Consider the following 14,095-nt stretch of genomic DNA (forward strand, 5'->3'; position numbering starts at 1 on the left):
GGAATGAGATGGCATTGGCTTTAAGAACATTTCAGTCTCCTCTTTTATCAGCTTCAACAGCCTGTGGCTTGAGTGCTTTATTAGCCTGCCTGCCAGGAATTGAATCGGATCTAAATTCATCTGTGTGAGCGTGCACAGTTAACGATGACATAATAATGCTTCCCTAGACGTTGTACAGTAGGATGGAATCATTTGTCAGTGTCATGAAGGCAACGCTGGAAACATAAACAGTGCCTTATTCAGAAAGAGTCAGGCATGATTAAAATGAAAGCAATAAAGAGACAGGAAGAAAGGCAGGGGGCTTATTTTTAAAGGCAGGAGCCTCTCATAAGCAGACATGTTTGGTTTGTTTAGACAGCACTTATAGGTCATGCTGGTTTTCTTTGCAGAAACACAGGCTGTACCGTATTCCATCATCTCCACTGACACACCTGAAATAAATCATTCAGCATCAAATGCCTGTGGAAATAATTGGGATTTAACCATAGTCTGAAATGAGTTGGTAGTGAGGGCACATCAGGGGTTTGTTAAATATAGGTGAGTTTTTCTTTCTGGATATTAATTAGATGCCTTTTTCAGTGCTACCAAGTTGCAGATGAGAGCTGATAATCCAAGCTAAGTGTACCACTTTCCCTTTGTGGACAGAAATAATTGGGCATAGGCTGCCATGTTATGAATTCTAAGGGAAAGGCAGGCAGTGCCACCTTTCAGTGGTGCTCTCATTCACTCCTTTGTTCTGCAGCCATCATTTCAGCTCTCGTTTCTCAGAAAATTCTCAGGCTCTTCATTCCTGCTATTTCATTACATGGAAACAGAGAAAAAAAGAACTGCTATGCAAATTTAGATAGATGGACATCTAGCGTTATCTAATGGTATCTTTGGTATGCAGCAACATGCTGAAGGAAGTCTGGGTCCAGCATAGGTGTGAGAAGGGATGTAGCTAACAGTGATGTAGTGATGTCTTCAGTGTCAGAATGCTGTATGTGAAAAGATACTCAGAAGATGCACATGAGATTACCTCAGAAGTGAATTGATTTTTACTTTGGGAGTTAACATTACGATAACTACAACTTGATGTATTTCCACTAAAACGATGACTGGATTCTCATTGACTTCAGCATAGAAAAAGTCTGACCACAAATACTCCAGTGCTTAGTTTTACTGTTTTGGAAATGTGTTTCATATTAGAAAGTGTTTGCTTTGGTTAATAATATTTACAGAGACAGAGGGACGGGGAAGGTGGTTAATAATTGGCAGAAGTTGATGGTTTCTGTAATGGAACAGAAGATTATTTTATTAATCTGTGGGAAGATGAACAGTAAAAGGTTAGAGATACAGGGAAGATAGGAAGCTCTTCTCATTGCATGTAACTGTAGCAAATCAACAGAGCTGGTCTGGTGAGCAGGGAATCTAGTCTGTGCATATCTGAGAGCATCCATTCTGCACCTGCTCACCTTGCCAGCACCCAGAATTAAACTCTAAAAGGGAGCAACTGCAGCAGTGTGAATGAGTGTCCCTGTACAGTATGCAAAGTAAAGCAGCAGTACCTAGTGCAAGCAAGATAAATAAAATCCTGTCTATCTCTATTCAGATCTGATTGTTTGTCCATAAATCAGTATAAATTACTTGCAGCAGATGTAGTGACAGACAGAAGCCAGCAGCATTCTACTCACTCCGCTCTCTGATGAGCAGCTTGGAGTTTGATCTGCGGGGAATGCTCTTCCAAATGTGGATGCATTTCCCAAAGTGATGTTTACTGATGGCAGTCGGTAATGATAAGTGAGTATGTTGTCACTGCTTAAGCTATTTTGTTCTCTTTGCAGCATTTCTTAATGAACAGGCAACAGAAACTTAAAGCAAATACGCTACATCCGTATTCAATGCTACCCTCATGAGGAATCTTGTAAAATGTAGCTTAGGTGGCTTCACAGCTTTGCTAAATTGTTTAGGTTTTTGTATTTAATATACTTGGAAATCAAATTTCTTCCAGGGTACTGTTTCCAGTTTAACTGGAAAAATTCCAGCATTCCATGAGCCTATGGCATGAGAACAGAAGTGATGGCCCCTCTGCAAGGACTCCTGCTGCTCAGCTCGGCATTACTGCGGGCACTGCAGCAGTGCTGTGCTGCATGGGGGTGTGCACAGCCATACTGCTCACAGGGCACTGCCTCCTGGGAACACCCTGACATAAGCAGAGGAAACAGTTCCTCTGGCAGTCTGAAATATCCCCAGTGACTGTTTGACTGCGCCTCTGCTTTACGTTTGCATTCCAGAATGAGAAATGTTTCTTCTAAAGGACTCGTGGGTCATTTGTAGAAGCTGGAGCTATTTTGATGTTTCTCTTTCTCCTTTTTCTTAATGGATGCTGGGACTGAAGTAAGCAGGGACTACTATTTCAAAGCCAGTTTGTATTAGACCTTACAAAAAAAAATGTGGGAACAGGAAGAAGAGAAATGAGATGTGGGAAAATCACAACTGTTGAGCCAGAGCTGGTATCAATCAGTGTAGCTCCACGGCACGTGTTATGATTGGGAATGCTATGCTGATTTCCTCTAGCCAGCAATTTAGCATGTTCTCATTTGTGAAAGAAAATGTTGGATGGAATTAAAACCCATGAGTTAGACCTTTGCTGTATGCTTAGTGCTGTTCCAGTGAAGCACAGAATGATATATTTTAATAATTGATGGCATCTTCAAGGAAAAGGGGAAAAAAAAAAGAGCAGTAAATAGCTAAAATCCAAGCAAAGCAGTAATGTGCAGGATTTCAGTCACTTTTAGTGACGCATTTCTAGAAAACAGCTTTCTTTTTTACTGGACATGGAAAATTAGTTGAATGTTTGATGGTTTGTGTCATGCTGTTGCTGTCTTCTCTTCATTTTTGGGCTCCGTGTTCTTTAATTTCAGCAAGTGTGATTTCTCAAGGGAACAGAATGAGCTGGGGGCCTCCCTCCTACACATCCAGCTCTTTCATCGAGTTGAAATGCCTGTGCAGTAGGCTGCTCCAAGCCTTTACATTCACCTGCTTACTGTTGTTTGTTCTCTCTTCAGTCACAGATGCAGATTGCAAAGGTATTTTGCCTGCTCACACAAGTGTATGTGTACAAATAGGTATATATGAATGTACACGTGTGTGTGAGAAGTACTTCAGGGCTGGTTGAGGGTAAGACTAAGTGAGGTTTTTCACAGACAATACTCTAACCTCCTGTGTAGTTTAAAGGCCAACACGCTCATTCACAGAAAATGGAAGCGATGAAGTGATAGGTAGTTTTATTAATACATCTGGGATTTGGCAAAAGAACTCCAATGCTTTCTAGTAGCTTCTGTGAGTATCCTTAAACTAATAAAAGATTATTCTCTTAACCCACTGGGATTTTCCATGAGGGGCTGAGCAAAACTATGTGGTGATTCTTTCAGCAGCTTCCAAAGTGGCTAGGAAGGTGTTTGTGTGACCAGGGTGCATACAGATGGGTTTGGTAGTCCTTACGGCTTGTTGGGCTTTGCTTCTGCTCTGGATTTCAGATAATCTGTGTAGTTATCCTGGGTTTGCTTGTTTGTGGGTTGGTTGCTTTTGTTTGTTTTGTTGTTGGTGGTGGTTGGTTTCATAATCTTACCAAAAAGTGTGTTAGGTCTGTTCCTAACCTGTTTTATGCACTTATTCACTACTACCATACTATTTGAGTGGTTGACAAACCTTAGTACAGAGGTATGAGTTAGGGACATGTTGTTATCTCCTATTTTATAAGCAAGCTAATGTAAGCAAATGGAGACAATGAAAACAAAGAGGTTTTGAAAGATTGATCTCAGTGGTTTCACCAGGATCATGCAGGGTGGTGAAACAAGGTTGAGTGCAGCACATGGACACTAACCCTGGCGTGGATCTCTTCTTTGTGTTGTGGGGAATCCTGGAGTCAGTGGCAGTGGGATGCTGACTGGGATGGGAAAGACCCATCTGTGTGTACAACTGTTTCACACTGCCTTGTGATCAACTCCGCTGTGAAAACAGAACTCTACATGTGGCAGTCTAATGTTCAACTTTACCATGCTGGGCAGATGAAACAGGATGTTCTTGAAGCCTTTTTATCAGAATTAAACTCATAACTTATTTGAAGTTGGAGAATAGATGGGAGTAGGAGGGGACACAAAAGGAGAACAGGTCCTGCTCTTGTGCTCATGGTTTCCTCTCTTCTTCTTTTTCAGTGAGTATGTTTTTGAACACGTTAACCCCCAAGTTCTATGTTGCCCTGACAGGCACTTCCTCATTAATCTCGGGACTTATTTTGGTAAGTACTGGATATATTAATACTCTTTACAAATTGACTTTGTTATCCAGAATGGAATGTTAGACTTTGTGGGCGTCTTTTTGTTGTTGCTTTTTTTTCTCCCTAATCTTACATTTCTGCAGTGCATAAATTTTGTACTAATATTTCTGTGGGGGGGGGAAAGAAAAAAAAAAGAGAGAAAATACTTCATCTCAATATGCCTTTGAAGAAAAAAAAGCTTGAAGGAGACACTGTCCCACTAACAAACAATCCTATAATAAATCAGAACAAGTGCTTACACATTAAGTCTTTCCACTGACAGGTACTGCAAAAATAAAAAGAGTGGTGATAAGAAGAACTGGAGAGGCACCAACTCTCTCAGCTTAGCCTGCTCGTTTTTAGAGCAGGGTAAACCTCAGGGTGTACTTATACTGGGCCTTGATACTGAGTGCTGCCTTTTAACTGACAGAAGTGAGTGTCATCTTTGCTTTATTTTACTTTGTTCAATCAACCTTAGGTCCTGTGTCTGAAACCAGATGCGTGCTTTCAAACTACTGGATGAAAGCTGTAGACCTTCCCTCACTGTACCAAACTAGGCACATAATTGTAAGACCAGAAGACCAGTTTTAGACGTGTATTTAATGTGGTGGTAAATGAAAAAAAGAAACGTCACCCAGGGCTGGTTAACATCATTGTATATCTGCTGACCTCAAAGGAACCCTCACTTACTTCCACATTACTTATTGTAGATGTAGACAAAGAAATGCCATCCGTGACTCCTAAATGCCAGAGAGACTCTCATCACTTAGATGATTTCAGGTGTAAAGCATCAGGTGCACTGCTGCTCTGCCTTGCTCTGGGGCTTACTTGTAGCAGAAGGCAATTACTTAATGTTTGTACCTTGGGCATTCATCATGATTGTATGGATCGAGCCCCAGAGCAGAGAACAGAGCACTGGAGACATGAACACTGAAGCTCAGGAGCCAGACCTGTAAGACTTGGATTCTGTTCAGTGTCATTCACTTACCCAAATGCCCAGCAAGAGGATACTGAATATAGCATTCAGTAGTGTCAGTAATCTCACCCAGAAAGAAGGACTCAAAAGGCCAGGTCCCACCAACAAGATGCTGAGGAATGAGGGAAATACATGAGGTCCACAGGCACAATTCCATATTGTTGGATAGTGAAGACAGCTGGAGGAAACAGCAAGGAAAAACGAGTGCCTATGGATATAAAGAATCAAACAGGAGAAAAGACCCTAGAGATTAAATTCTCTGTAACTAAATTCCCTGTGTATAGCATGATTACAGGTGCAGTTACTCTTTGTACCGTAGTCATGAATCTCTGAAGAATTAGCTCAGTAAGAGTCTTGTAAGCAAGAAATTTCTAAGTGCAATACTTTGTTGGAAAGCACAAGAAACAGGTAGGAAGTAGTGATGATATGATGAAGGGGAGAAACGGCATCTGTAGAAGCCTTCCAAGAAGAGATGAAGCTGAGTGAGCCTTAGCCAGAAAAAATTCACTAAGTGATGCATGACAAAATTCTTTAATGAGTAAGCAAAAGGAGCAGTGAAGTGATGGATGTCTAGACAAAGACTTAAAAGACAACTGAAAGCCTCTTCTGTGTTGAAAGCCTTTTTTGTGGAGCTTCACTACTACTGTCAGTTTTTATCTGCTGCTTATATGCCACCATCGTGTATGTGCAAAAGATAAATAGGCCAGGTAGCTGAGAGCCAGTAACCAGACTGTAAGGACCAGTGTCTGTGCTGAGGGGAACGAGTGGTCTGTAGGTAAATTCAGTGGTAAAAACAGAACTCTGGAGAGATGGTTGTGGAAATAAGAAACTGTATCTTGAATAGCCCAAGCATCAGGAAAGACAGCTGGGTAGGTGCTAGTGAGGTAGTGCTAGCTAGTCACTGGCCCAGTTATACTTCAGATTTATTACTTCTTCATAATCTTGCAGTTTACCACTGGCCCTGTAACACACTGAATTGCCCACAGTACCACCACCTGTCACACGACACAGCAGCTGCAGTTCTGAAGATTCTTAGTCCTGTCAATAGTATAAAACGAAACCCTTTTGTAAAGTAAACATTCCCTGCACAAATCTACATTGCTAGGGTGTCTGTCAGACTAGATGTTCTAATATTCGTTGGAATTTTCCACCATATGGTCTGGCTGATTTCTTTCCATTATCGGTTGGCTGCAATTCCTAATCAGAAGAAGAAATCACAGCTCTGCAGGTTATGAAATGATGGAAAATTCCATCATTTCAGAAGTGTGGTAACTGATGGGAAAGCAAACACTTTTCCTATTTCATGTTTGGATCATGAAACAATGACCCTACAGAGCTTGGTTTGGGGAACTGCATGCTATGTGACTCCATTGCAAAACACTACTCTCCTGTCTTATTTTGTCTCTTACTTTGTTTTCATTCTTAAGATAAAAATCTGGCCTAACTGTGGGCAAACTGTGGTTTGAAGCAAGAATCTCAGACCTCTTTTCTTTTCTGAATAGTGCAAAATAATATGGAAGTCTTCTCTATTGCAACTCTTCCTTAATAATTGCTTCAGAGCACTTAGCTTAAAATGAACCACTTAGCATATCTTTTAATTCATCCCTGAATTATTTTAGACATTAAAAATACAAATCAAATCTGCAGTTAAAACATTGTATCAGAAACCTGATTCCACCACGATTACTTTTAATTTAGTAAAAACATGGTTCTGACTCACAGTACAATGTAGCTGTGTTATACTTGGGGTCTTAAGAAAGGCTGAAGTTTTCCACAGGTTGGGTGACATGAAACACAACTGAAGTCCAGCAAATGATGCAAGCTGAAACTGTTTCTGCACGCCACTGAGATTTGCCAACAAGGCTGCATGTGCAACATGTTAGCACCAGAGTGAAAGTTGTGTAGGGAATATGGTGGCACTTGCATTGCAGATTGATAGTCTAACAAGTCACAGACAGCAGTGAACCTCAGTCTTGAATGTCCACCAAAAATGCTTTGTTTTTTCTGCTTCAGATATAAATAATAACAATTTCCTGCTACACAGTGAGAAACATTTTTCAATAAACTGAACAAATACCAGGCTTTTCAGGGATAAGAATTAGCAAAGCAGTAACACAGAGGTGGAGCATGAGTGCTGAGGCTGTACTAGCTAGTGTTGAGCAGCTGGGCTGTCCGCTGCAACCCAAGTGCAGGCACAGTCTGTGAGTCCTTGATGCAGTGGTGCTAGTAGAGGAAGTCTCAAAGAGGACCTAAAGAACACATAAGGAACCTGGTTTTTATTTTTTTACTTTTTATTTTGGATATTAAACATTCTTCTGTTTGTTTCAGTATCTTTCTGTAGTCTGCTGCAGAGGGGCAGAGAGATGAATGACTGAGTTCTGGGTATTCCCAATTCCCAAAAGTCTGACAATTATACAGGGACAGTCTTTGTAAGTTGAAAAGTGGCATGTGGCAATTGTTCTGAGTTCCTGCCTTGCTCAGTGGATGCTAAACAGGTCAGGGAGGGTAGATTCATCCCTAGGAGAGAGTTCCTAAGAAAGTGGAAGTGTTTGCCAGGTAGCAGATGAGAGAGGAAGAGTAGACAGATGAGTAACTGGGGCCTGCCCAGTGCTGAGAGAAATATTACACATAGGCCATATATTTCCAAAGGTAGGTAAAATATAAGGAAATAGATATTTTGAATAAGCTGGTCATTGTGTTTTTCTATTCCTTAATTTAAAGAGTCCCAGAATCAGCAGCAGAGGCTAGGAGGATGCTCAAGTGATGAATTTCATCCAGAAGGAATGGGGCTGGTCATGCCACTAAGGGCATGGTCAGAGGCAAACTTTTTCTTGGAATCATGCACGCTATGACTGTGTGATCTGTGTGCATCTACTGGCTATCCCTAGCAGCTAATAAACAGACCAAGGGGCTTTCTTTGTACAAGAGCATTGTGTAGTCACATCCATGTGGATGAACGCTCTTACCTCTCAAGACAGGGATCTTTTCTGTACTGTCTACTGGAAACAGCCCCTGGGCTGTGATATCCCTAAAACATGCCCAGTCCTTGTCTGGGAGAGCTGGCACAGGCTGGGCAGCATGCTAAAAAACATCTTGGATGACTGAGTCAGTCAAGCATGTGCTGCTCTCCCATCTTATTTATCTGAGAGGCTTAACCACTGAATCTTCTGCTGTCGTTATCCTATTCCTCGAGGGAGTAAGCCTCAGTTAGATCTATTAGATTGGTTGTTACCGCCCCTCAGATTACAAGAGTATTCCAGCTCTTACTCCTCAGAGACCTAGATGCCTAATTAGAAGTCTGAATGAGAACTCTGTGGAAGTTGCCTGCGAGGAAATTTCCTTACTGTTTCGTTTGAAGACTCAGTACACACACTGGGTGAGGACTACAGAGAGCATTTGCTGTGCAAGAGAGGACTCTGTCTTGGATATGATAAGCAGGAAAGCATAGTTCATATCACTGATAGACATAGCTATTTAGTCCAGTGAGAACAGCTGTCAAAACCATCCCTTGTGAACTGATGCATTTCTGGTGGAGTATCTGCTCTGAAAAATGAGGCAGGAAGATCAGATAAGCCAAGCGATGCAGAATATGTTGTTACACAGAGAGATAAAACAATCTGGGACTGCCTGCATGTGAGAGCAGAGATATGATAGAGGATAATTTTTCATAGCACAGGGGAATAGAAGTTCCTGAGCAGAGAAGCAAAGGAAAAAAAAAAAAAAAACAACCACCAAAACACAAAAAACAGTCTGTAACAAGTATTTGAAATGCATTAAGAAGACTTTTGAGTGATTAACCAGTTCTTAGCTTACCCAAATATCTCTGTCAACTACCAGCTGTTTTTTTCATAGCCTTGCACTTCTAGAAATCATTACAGGTTTTCAAGGTCATATACTCTTACATTAAGCATGAGCTTTACCAGATTAAAAAATAAGAACTCTAGGTTAGGATTTCTAAACACACAAAACTGGAAATGTTCAGAACGGGGTTTTAAGTTGGCCTTTGTGGAGGCTTCAGAGGCCCCTTGAGAGTCCAGAGATAATTGACCCTACTCTGATTTGAAAGTGTATGTATGCATATGGGAGAAATGAGTCATAGAATCACAGAAGAGTTTGGGTTGAAAGGGACTTTAAAGGTCATCTAGTTCCAAGCCCCTGCCCACCTTTCACCACCAGTACCTTTCACTAAATGAAGTCACCTTGGCAGTGCAGTAGAAGTTTTTCTTCCTAGTTTCCCTTCTGATCCAGATCTCTTTTGATGGGTAATTAATCCTTGTAGTTAGCTATTATTATGCCAGATGATCTCTCATCTGCTGATCTGCCAAAAGCTTTTTGGCTTCACATTGCTTTCAAACTGGCTGGTATAGCTAGAAATCAAATTTTATTTGTAGAAGTCAGGTTTCAAAACAGCTGACGCCAAGAAAGGTGTGAAGATTCTATGCAATTTATTGCTTTGACTTCAATACCAAATTACAGATTATCCTCTCGTGTTCCCTGAACAAATTACTCCAAGCAGAGGCTTATTGTGATGATGATTTATGGCTTCATTTTCTAAGAGGTGGTATGCACTGAGAGCTAGTTGAATTCCCTGGCTCTAGATTCACTCAACAATGCAAACGTTTTTCACAGGTATTTGAAAATACTGAGGAACTTTAATTCCCTTTTTATAAGTAATATATTTTTAAGTCTAGGGAAAAAACTTGCCCCTACATCAGATACAAGTTTTTTGTCACTGGGCTGCACTGTAGCTGTGACCTTCATACATACGTTCTTTCTGCTTCTATCCTAGTTTCATTGAAATTCAGCATGACAGTTTCCCAGCTTGTATACATTTTTTCAGGGCAGAGGTTTTATTGACTTTTTTATGTAAAAGCTGATTAGGATTGAAGTAATAATGTGAAGGAACTTAGCACACTGTGTTTTTTTAAAGGCAGGTCTTAAAGGATGAAGCTATGCTGATACAGTCTATAACTGAATGGTTGAGAGCAGCCAATCTGGCAGCTGTACTTCAGCCCTTGGCTTTGTTACAGTGATACTCGGTGTCCTATGTGTCTGTACGAAGCTAGAATCTTTAATTCCTATCCCTGGACTGGCACAACACTGGCTTGACTAGTGTTCAAGCTTCAGAGTTTCCAAAGACAAAACGAAAACAACTCAGGTGAAAGCTGAGCAGAAGCTCTACATGCTGTGGGGCTTTTGTCGATTTGCCTGCAACGCGGAGCTCAGAAAGATCCGCATGTGTTTGTGCTCCCATTTCTCTGCGAGCGTCTGTTTAGCTTCCCAAACGCCAGTGACCTTTATGTGTCCTCATAGCCCTTCTGCCTTCCCCTCATTACACTGCCTGTTTCTTCCGTGCTGTTCTCCAAGGAGAGACATTAGATTGCTCTGGGGTCACCGATGCTACAAAAAAAAAAAAAAAAAAAAAAGAAAAAGAAAAAGGAAAAAGCACATCTGATTTATGCTTTGATAAACACAGGATTCTGCTTCACGGGGTTTGGTACTGTTGAGATTTTTCACGTCCACGAGCCGCATTTCTGGAGCTAGCAGGGGCGGGGCGGGGCGGGGCGGCGGTCACGAGCGGGCCGCTGACGCGCGCGTGTGTGTGTATTGCAGATCTTCGAGTGGTGGTACTTCCGCAAGTACGGGACGTCCTTCATCGAGCAGGTCTCGGTGAGCCACTTGCGCCCCCTGCTGGGCGGGGTGGACAACAGCGCGCCCAGCGCGGCCAACGCCGCCAACGGCGAGGCGGACTCCAGCAGGCAGAGCGTCTCAGGTGAGCGCCGCGCCATTCGCTGAAGAGAGCGCGTTGTTAAAGCGGCTGAGCTGTTTCTGCCTGCACCTGGCAACTTTCGCTTCAGCGTTCCTAGCGGGCAGAAATTACCTTTGAACCCCACAAGTTAAATAAAGCAGCCTCAAAGAGCCTCGCACTCGGTGTTTTCACTTAGGGAAGCCTCCGTGTAGCACGGCTAAGTCAGCTGCTGTCATTCCTGTCTGAGGAGAGGCCACGAATAGCAGCACGGCTTGCTGCGGGATATTAGGTTTGGGTGAACTGGCAGAAAGCGTAGGATGGCTTGGAAACACCTGTGTGCACTCATCAGCGCCTTCAGCCACACTTCAGCAGCTCTGAAATCACTCTGGGCATTTTAAAGCAGAAGGCATGGTATTTCGGCTAACGAGGTTCAGCCAAGCGTCTCGGCTTCCTGATATAAAGAAGCAGTGCTCTGCTTTCAGTGCACAGACATGCAGCTCTACTGATCCATCAGACGGTGTCTTTGTACAGGGTGTCTGCAAGAGCTGCAATTCGTGCCTTCAGAAGGGTGTCGATGCTCTGAGCCAGACCACTGAATAAAGAGCTGAGCAAGCAACGTGCAGGAAATCTGGATTGATTGAACAAAATGGGGGCATAGGCACAGAGTGCTATTAGGTTGTAACCAAACAGAAAAAACAACCTTCTGAGCCTGTCATCGGTCCACTCAGGGACATTTCTGTCCCTGTCCAGCAGAGAGAAGATGGCTTTTGTACTTGGCTCACCATGCTTCCCCATGTAGAAGAGTGACTGTTATAGAATACTGTAGTAGTGTCTTTGAGAATACTGAAAGAACAGTTGTACCAAAAGCACAGTACCAGCAGATACCCAGGCAAAAGCATCAGAGAGCACATCACACTTAACTAGCCAGACAGGTGCCAAACCCAGGACTGAAGGTGGTAATATACCTTCTGAGCCTCCCCTTCTTGTTCCCCAGCTCCCCTGCTACAATGCTGAGCTATTGTGCTCTATTATAGTACTGCTGCCTCAGTTGAGGAAAAAAGATGATCAAATAGCTGTTGCCAAATACTGATTGTTGCAGAGTAAGCCAAGCCTTTGAACTGTAGCTCTTGTCCTGAGGAGGCTGATAATAATTTAATATTTACTGTGTGTTTAAAGTTGTATTATGAAAAGCTGTCAGACTGAAGCTTGTCAAACAGCCATACCTTCTGGCTGCACAACTGAACAGCTGAATTCTGATTGAGATTTTCTGCTGAGTAAATCAATGGACCTTTCCTATTCTGGTTCCCCTGGAGTGGCTGGCTGAAAAGCTCAGATACATAATTGATGCTTTTATGCTTCCCAAACAAATTCCCGTCCCCATGTCATTGCTTGATGTACATTATGCAGTGCAGGGACCAAGCTGAGTCCTGCCGCCTGTGCTGCTTGACAACTTTTTATGTAGCTGCAAGTGGTTTGATATTACTGCAAACCATTTCTGTAAGAAGTTTTCTCTCCTTGACACTTGAGCCTCATACTCAGAAGTGCTAGGTCCAGAGGAAGGCTTCTCCTGTCATTTTATCTGATGAGGGGTCATCCACTAACATGGCAAGGCAGCATGGGGTTTCACAATGAGCCTCTGAGTCCTTGTTGCTGGGTTCAATCCGGCCGTAGCTTTGCTTGAGTGAATTGTCTTCGTTGAAATAAAGAGAACAAATTTGGGGTTAATTAAAGCAATAGAAGCTGTAATTAAGACCTCAGCTTTTCAAAAGCTATATAAGCTAATTCTAAGATTTTTTTAAAATTCTGTTCATAATGACTTTTTTTTTAAGTAAGTTCGGCAGATGTTGCCATGGATAAGTTAAGGAGGGATTAAAATTGGCAGTTGTAGCTGAAGTTCTCAGTGATTTACAGTATCAAGTAGGCAGTGAAATTCTTCTGTAGGAATAACAAGTCCACAGGGATGGTGTTAATTGCTGTTTTTTGGTGCAGTAACCCAGTGTGAGCCCTTTTTGGATTTGCCTAATGGTAAATGTGAGTCCCAGTACTAATAGGTGTTGTTTTCACCTGGCACTTGCATGTTATTTGTCTGGAATGATATCATTTATTAACACCGACTTACAATGAAATGATTCTTTTAAAAGAAAAGAGCAGTCTGATTGCCTCCATCTCTCACACTCTATTTTTTCCTTTTATGCCTATTGTTGAGGCTCATTAGAAGGTAACCAATGTTTCTGATAAACCTCAAGTTTTAATTTGAGAGAGAGACATTGTTGTGTGTTTTGTTTATCACAGAATGCAAAGTCTGGCGAAATCCTTTAAATCTGTTCAGAGGAGCTGAATATAATCGGTAAGTGCTCTGATGTTACAGGTATAGTATTGGGTTCAGGGCCTTAATTGTACATTTCCATTAATCTAACTCAGCAATGGAAAAACTATTGCAGACACTTTCAATAATGCCAGGCTCTCCTGTAATTTGTAAAATGATTCTGAAGGAAAAGGAAATTAAATTTATACACATGCACCTGTTATTTCTGTAATTTTTGGTTCATTAGAAAAACTGGAAACCCTGAGTGCAGTACTATCTGGCACATTAATATGTGGCAGTAATTCCATTCAAATCAGTTACAGCAAACAACGTAATGAATTATATCTGGATTTCGTTTGGTATTAATGTTTGAATAGGTGTGTTACCAATTGCCAGCAATTACCTCCCAACATCCTCATTAGCTTATGTTCAACTACTGCACCTCCATCACAGCACAGTGAAATGGGGCATGTGTTGGTTAGGAGTTTGGCTAACTAGCGGGTTATACCTGTCTAGCATCTAGGATTCTTTTCTCTGCATTTTGCTGGATGTGACTTCATTAACCAAAATGTCTCTCTGTTGCCATGCTTGCAGGTATACGTGGGTAACAGGGAGAGAGCCTTTGACTTACTACGACATGAATCTTTCAGCACAGGATCATCAGACATTCTTTACATGTGACACAGATCATTTACGGCCTGCCGATGCTAGTAAGAGTCTTTGGGAACAACCATTTTTACCAGCAGGTTAATGATGGCTTTGAACTGC

The 14,095-nt window shown here is 41.9% G+C and overlaps 1 protein-coding gene across 2 annotated transcripts in view; it reads left to right on the forward strand.

The window, feature by feature from the left end:
• ST7 (suppression of tumorigenicity 7) overlaps window positions 1–14,095 on the forward strand; it is a 124,645-nt gene that overhangs the window by 69,895 nt on the left and 40,655 nt on the right. For both annotated transcript variants that reach the window (XM_065743483.1, XM_065743482.1), the window contains exons 2-5: window positions 4,197–4,279; window positions 10,887–11,046; window positions 13,315–13,369; window positions 13,922–14,037. In XM_065743483.1, the coding sequence (XP_065599555.1) occupies window positions 4,197–4,279; window positions 10,887–11,046; window positions 13,315–13,369; window positions 13,922–14,037 (414 nt within the window). The remainder of the gene's footprint in view (window positions 1–4,196; window positions 4,280–10,886; window positions 11,047–13,314; window positions 13,370–13,921; window positions 14,038–14,095) is intronic.

This window comes from Cyrtonyx montezumae, unplaced genomic scaffold, assembly GCF_038088225.1.
Source record: "Cyrtonyx montezumae isolate F1298 unplaced genomic scaffold, pur_monq_1.0 scaffold_3, whole genome shotgun sequence".
Classification (NCBI taxonomy): domain Eukaryota; kingdom Metazoa; phylum Chordata; class Aves; order Galliformes; family Odontophoridae; genus Cyrtonyx; species Cyrtonyx montezumae.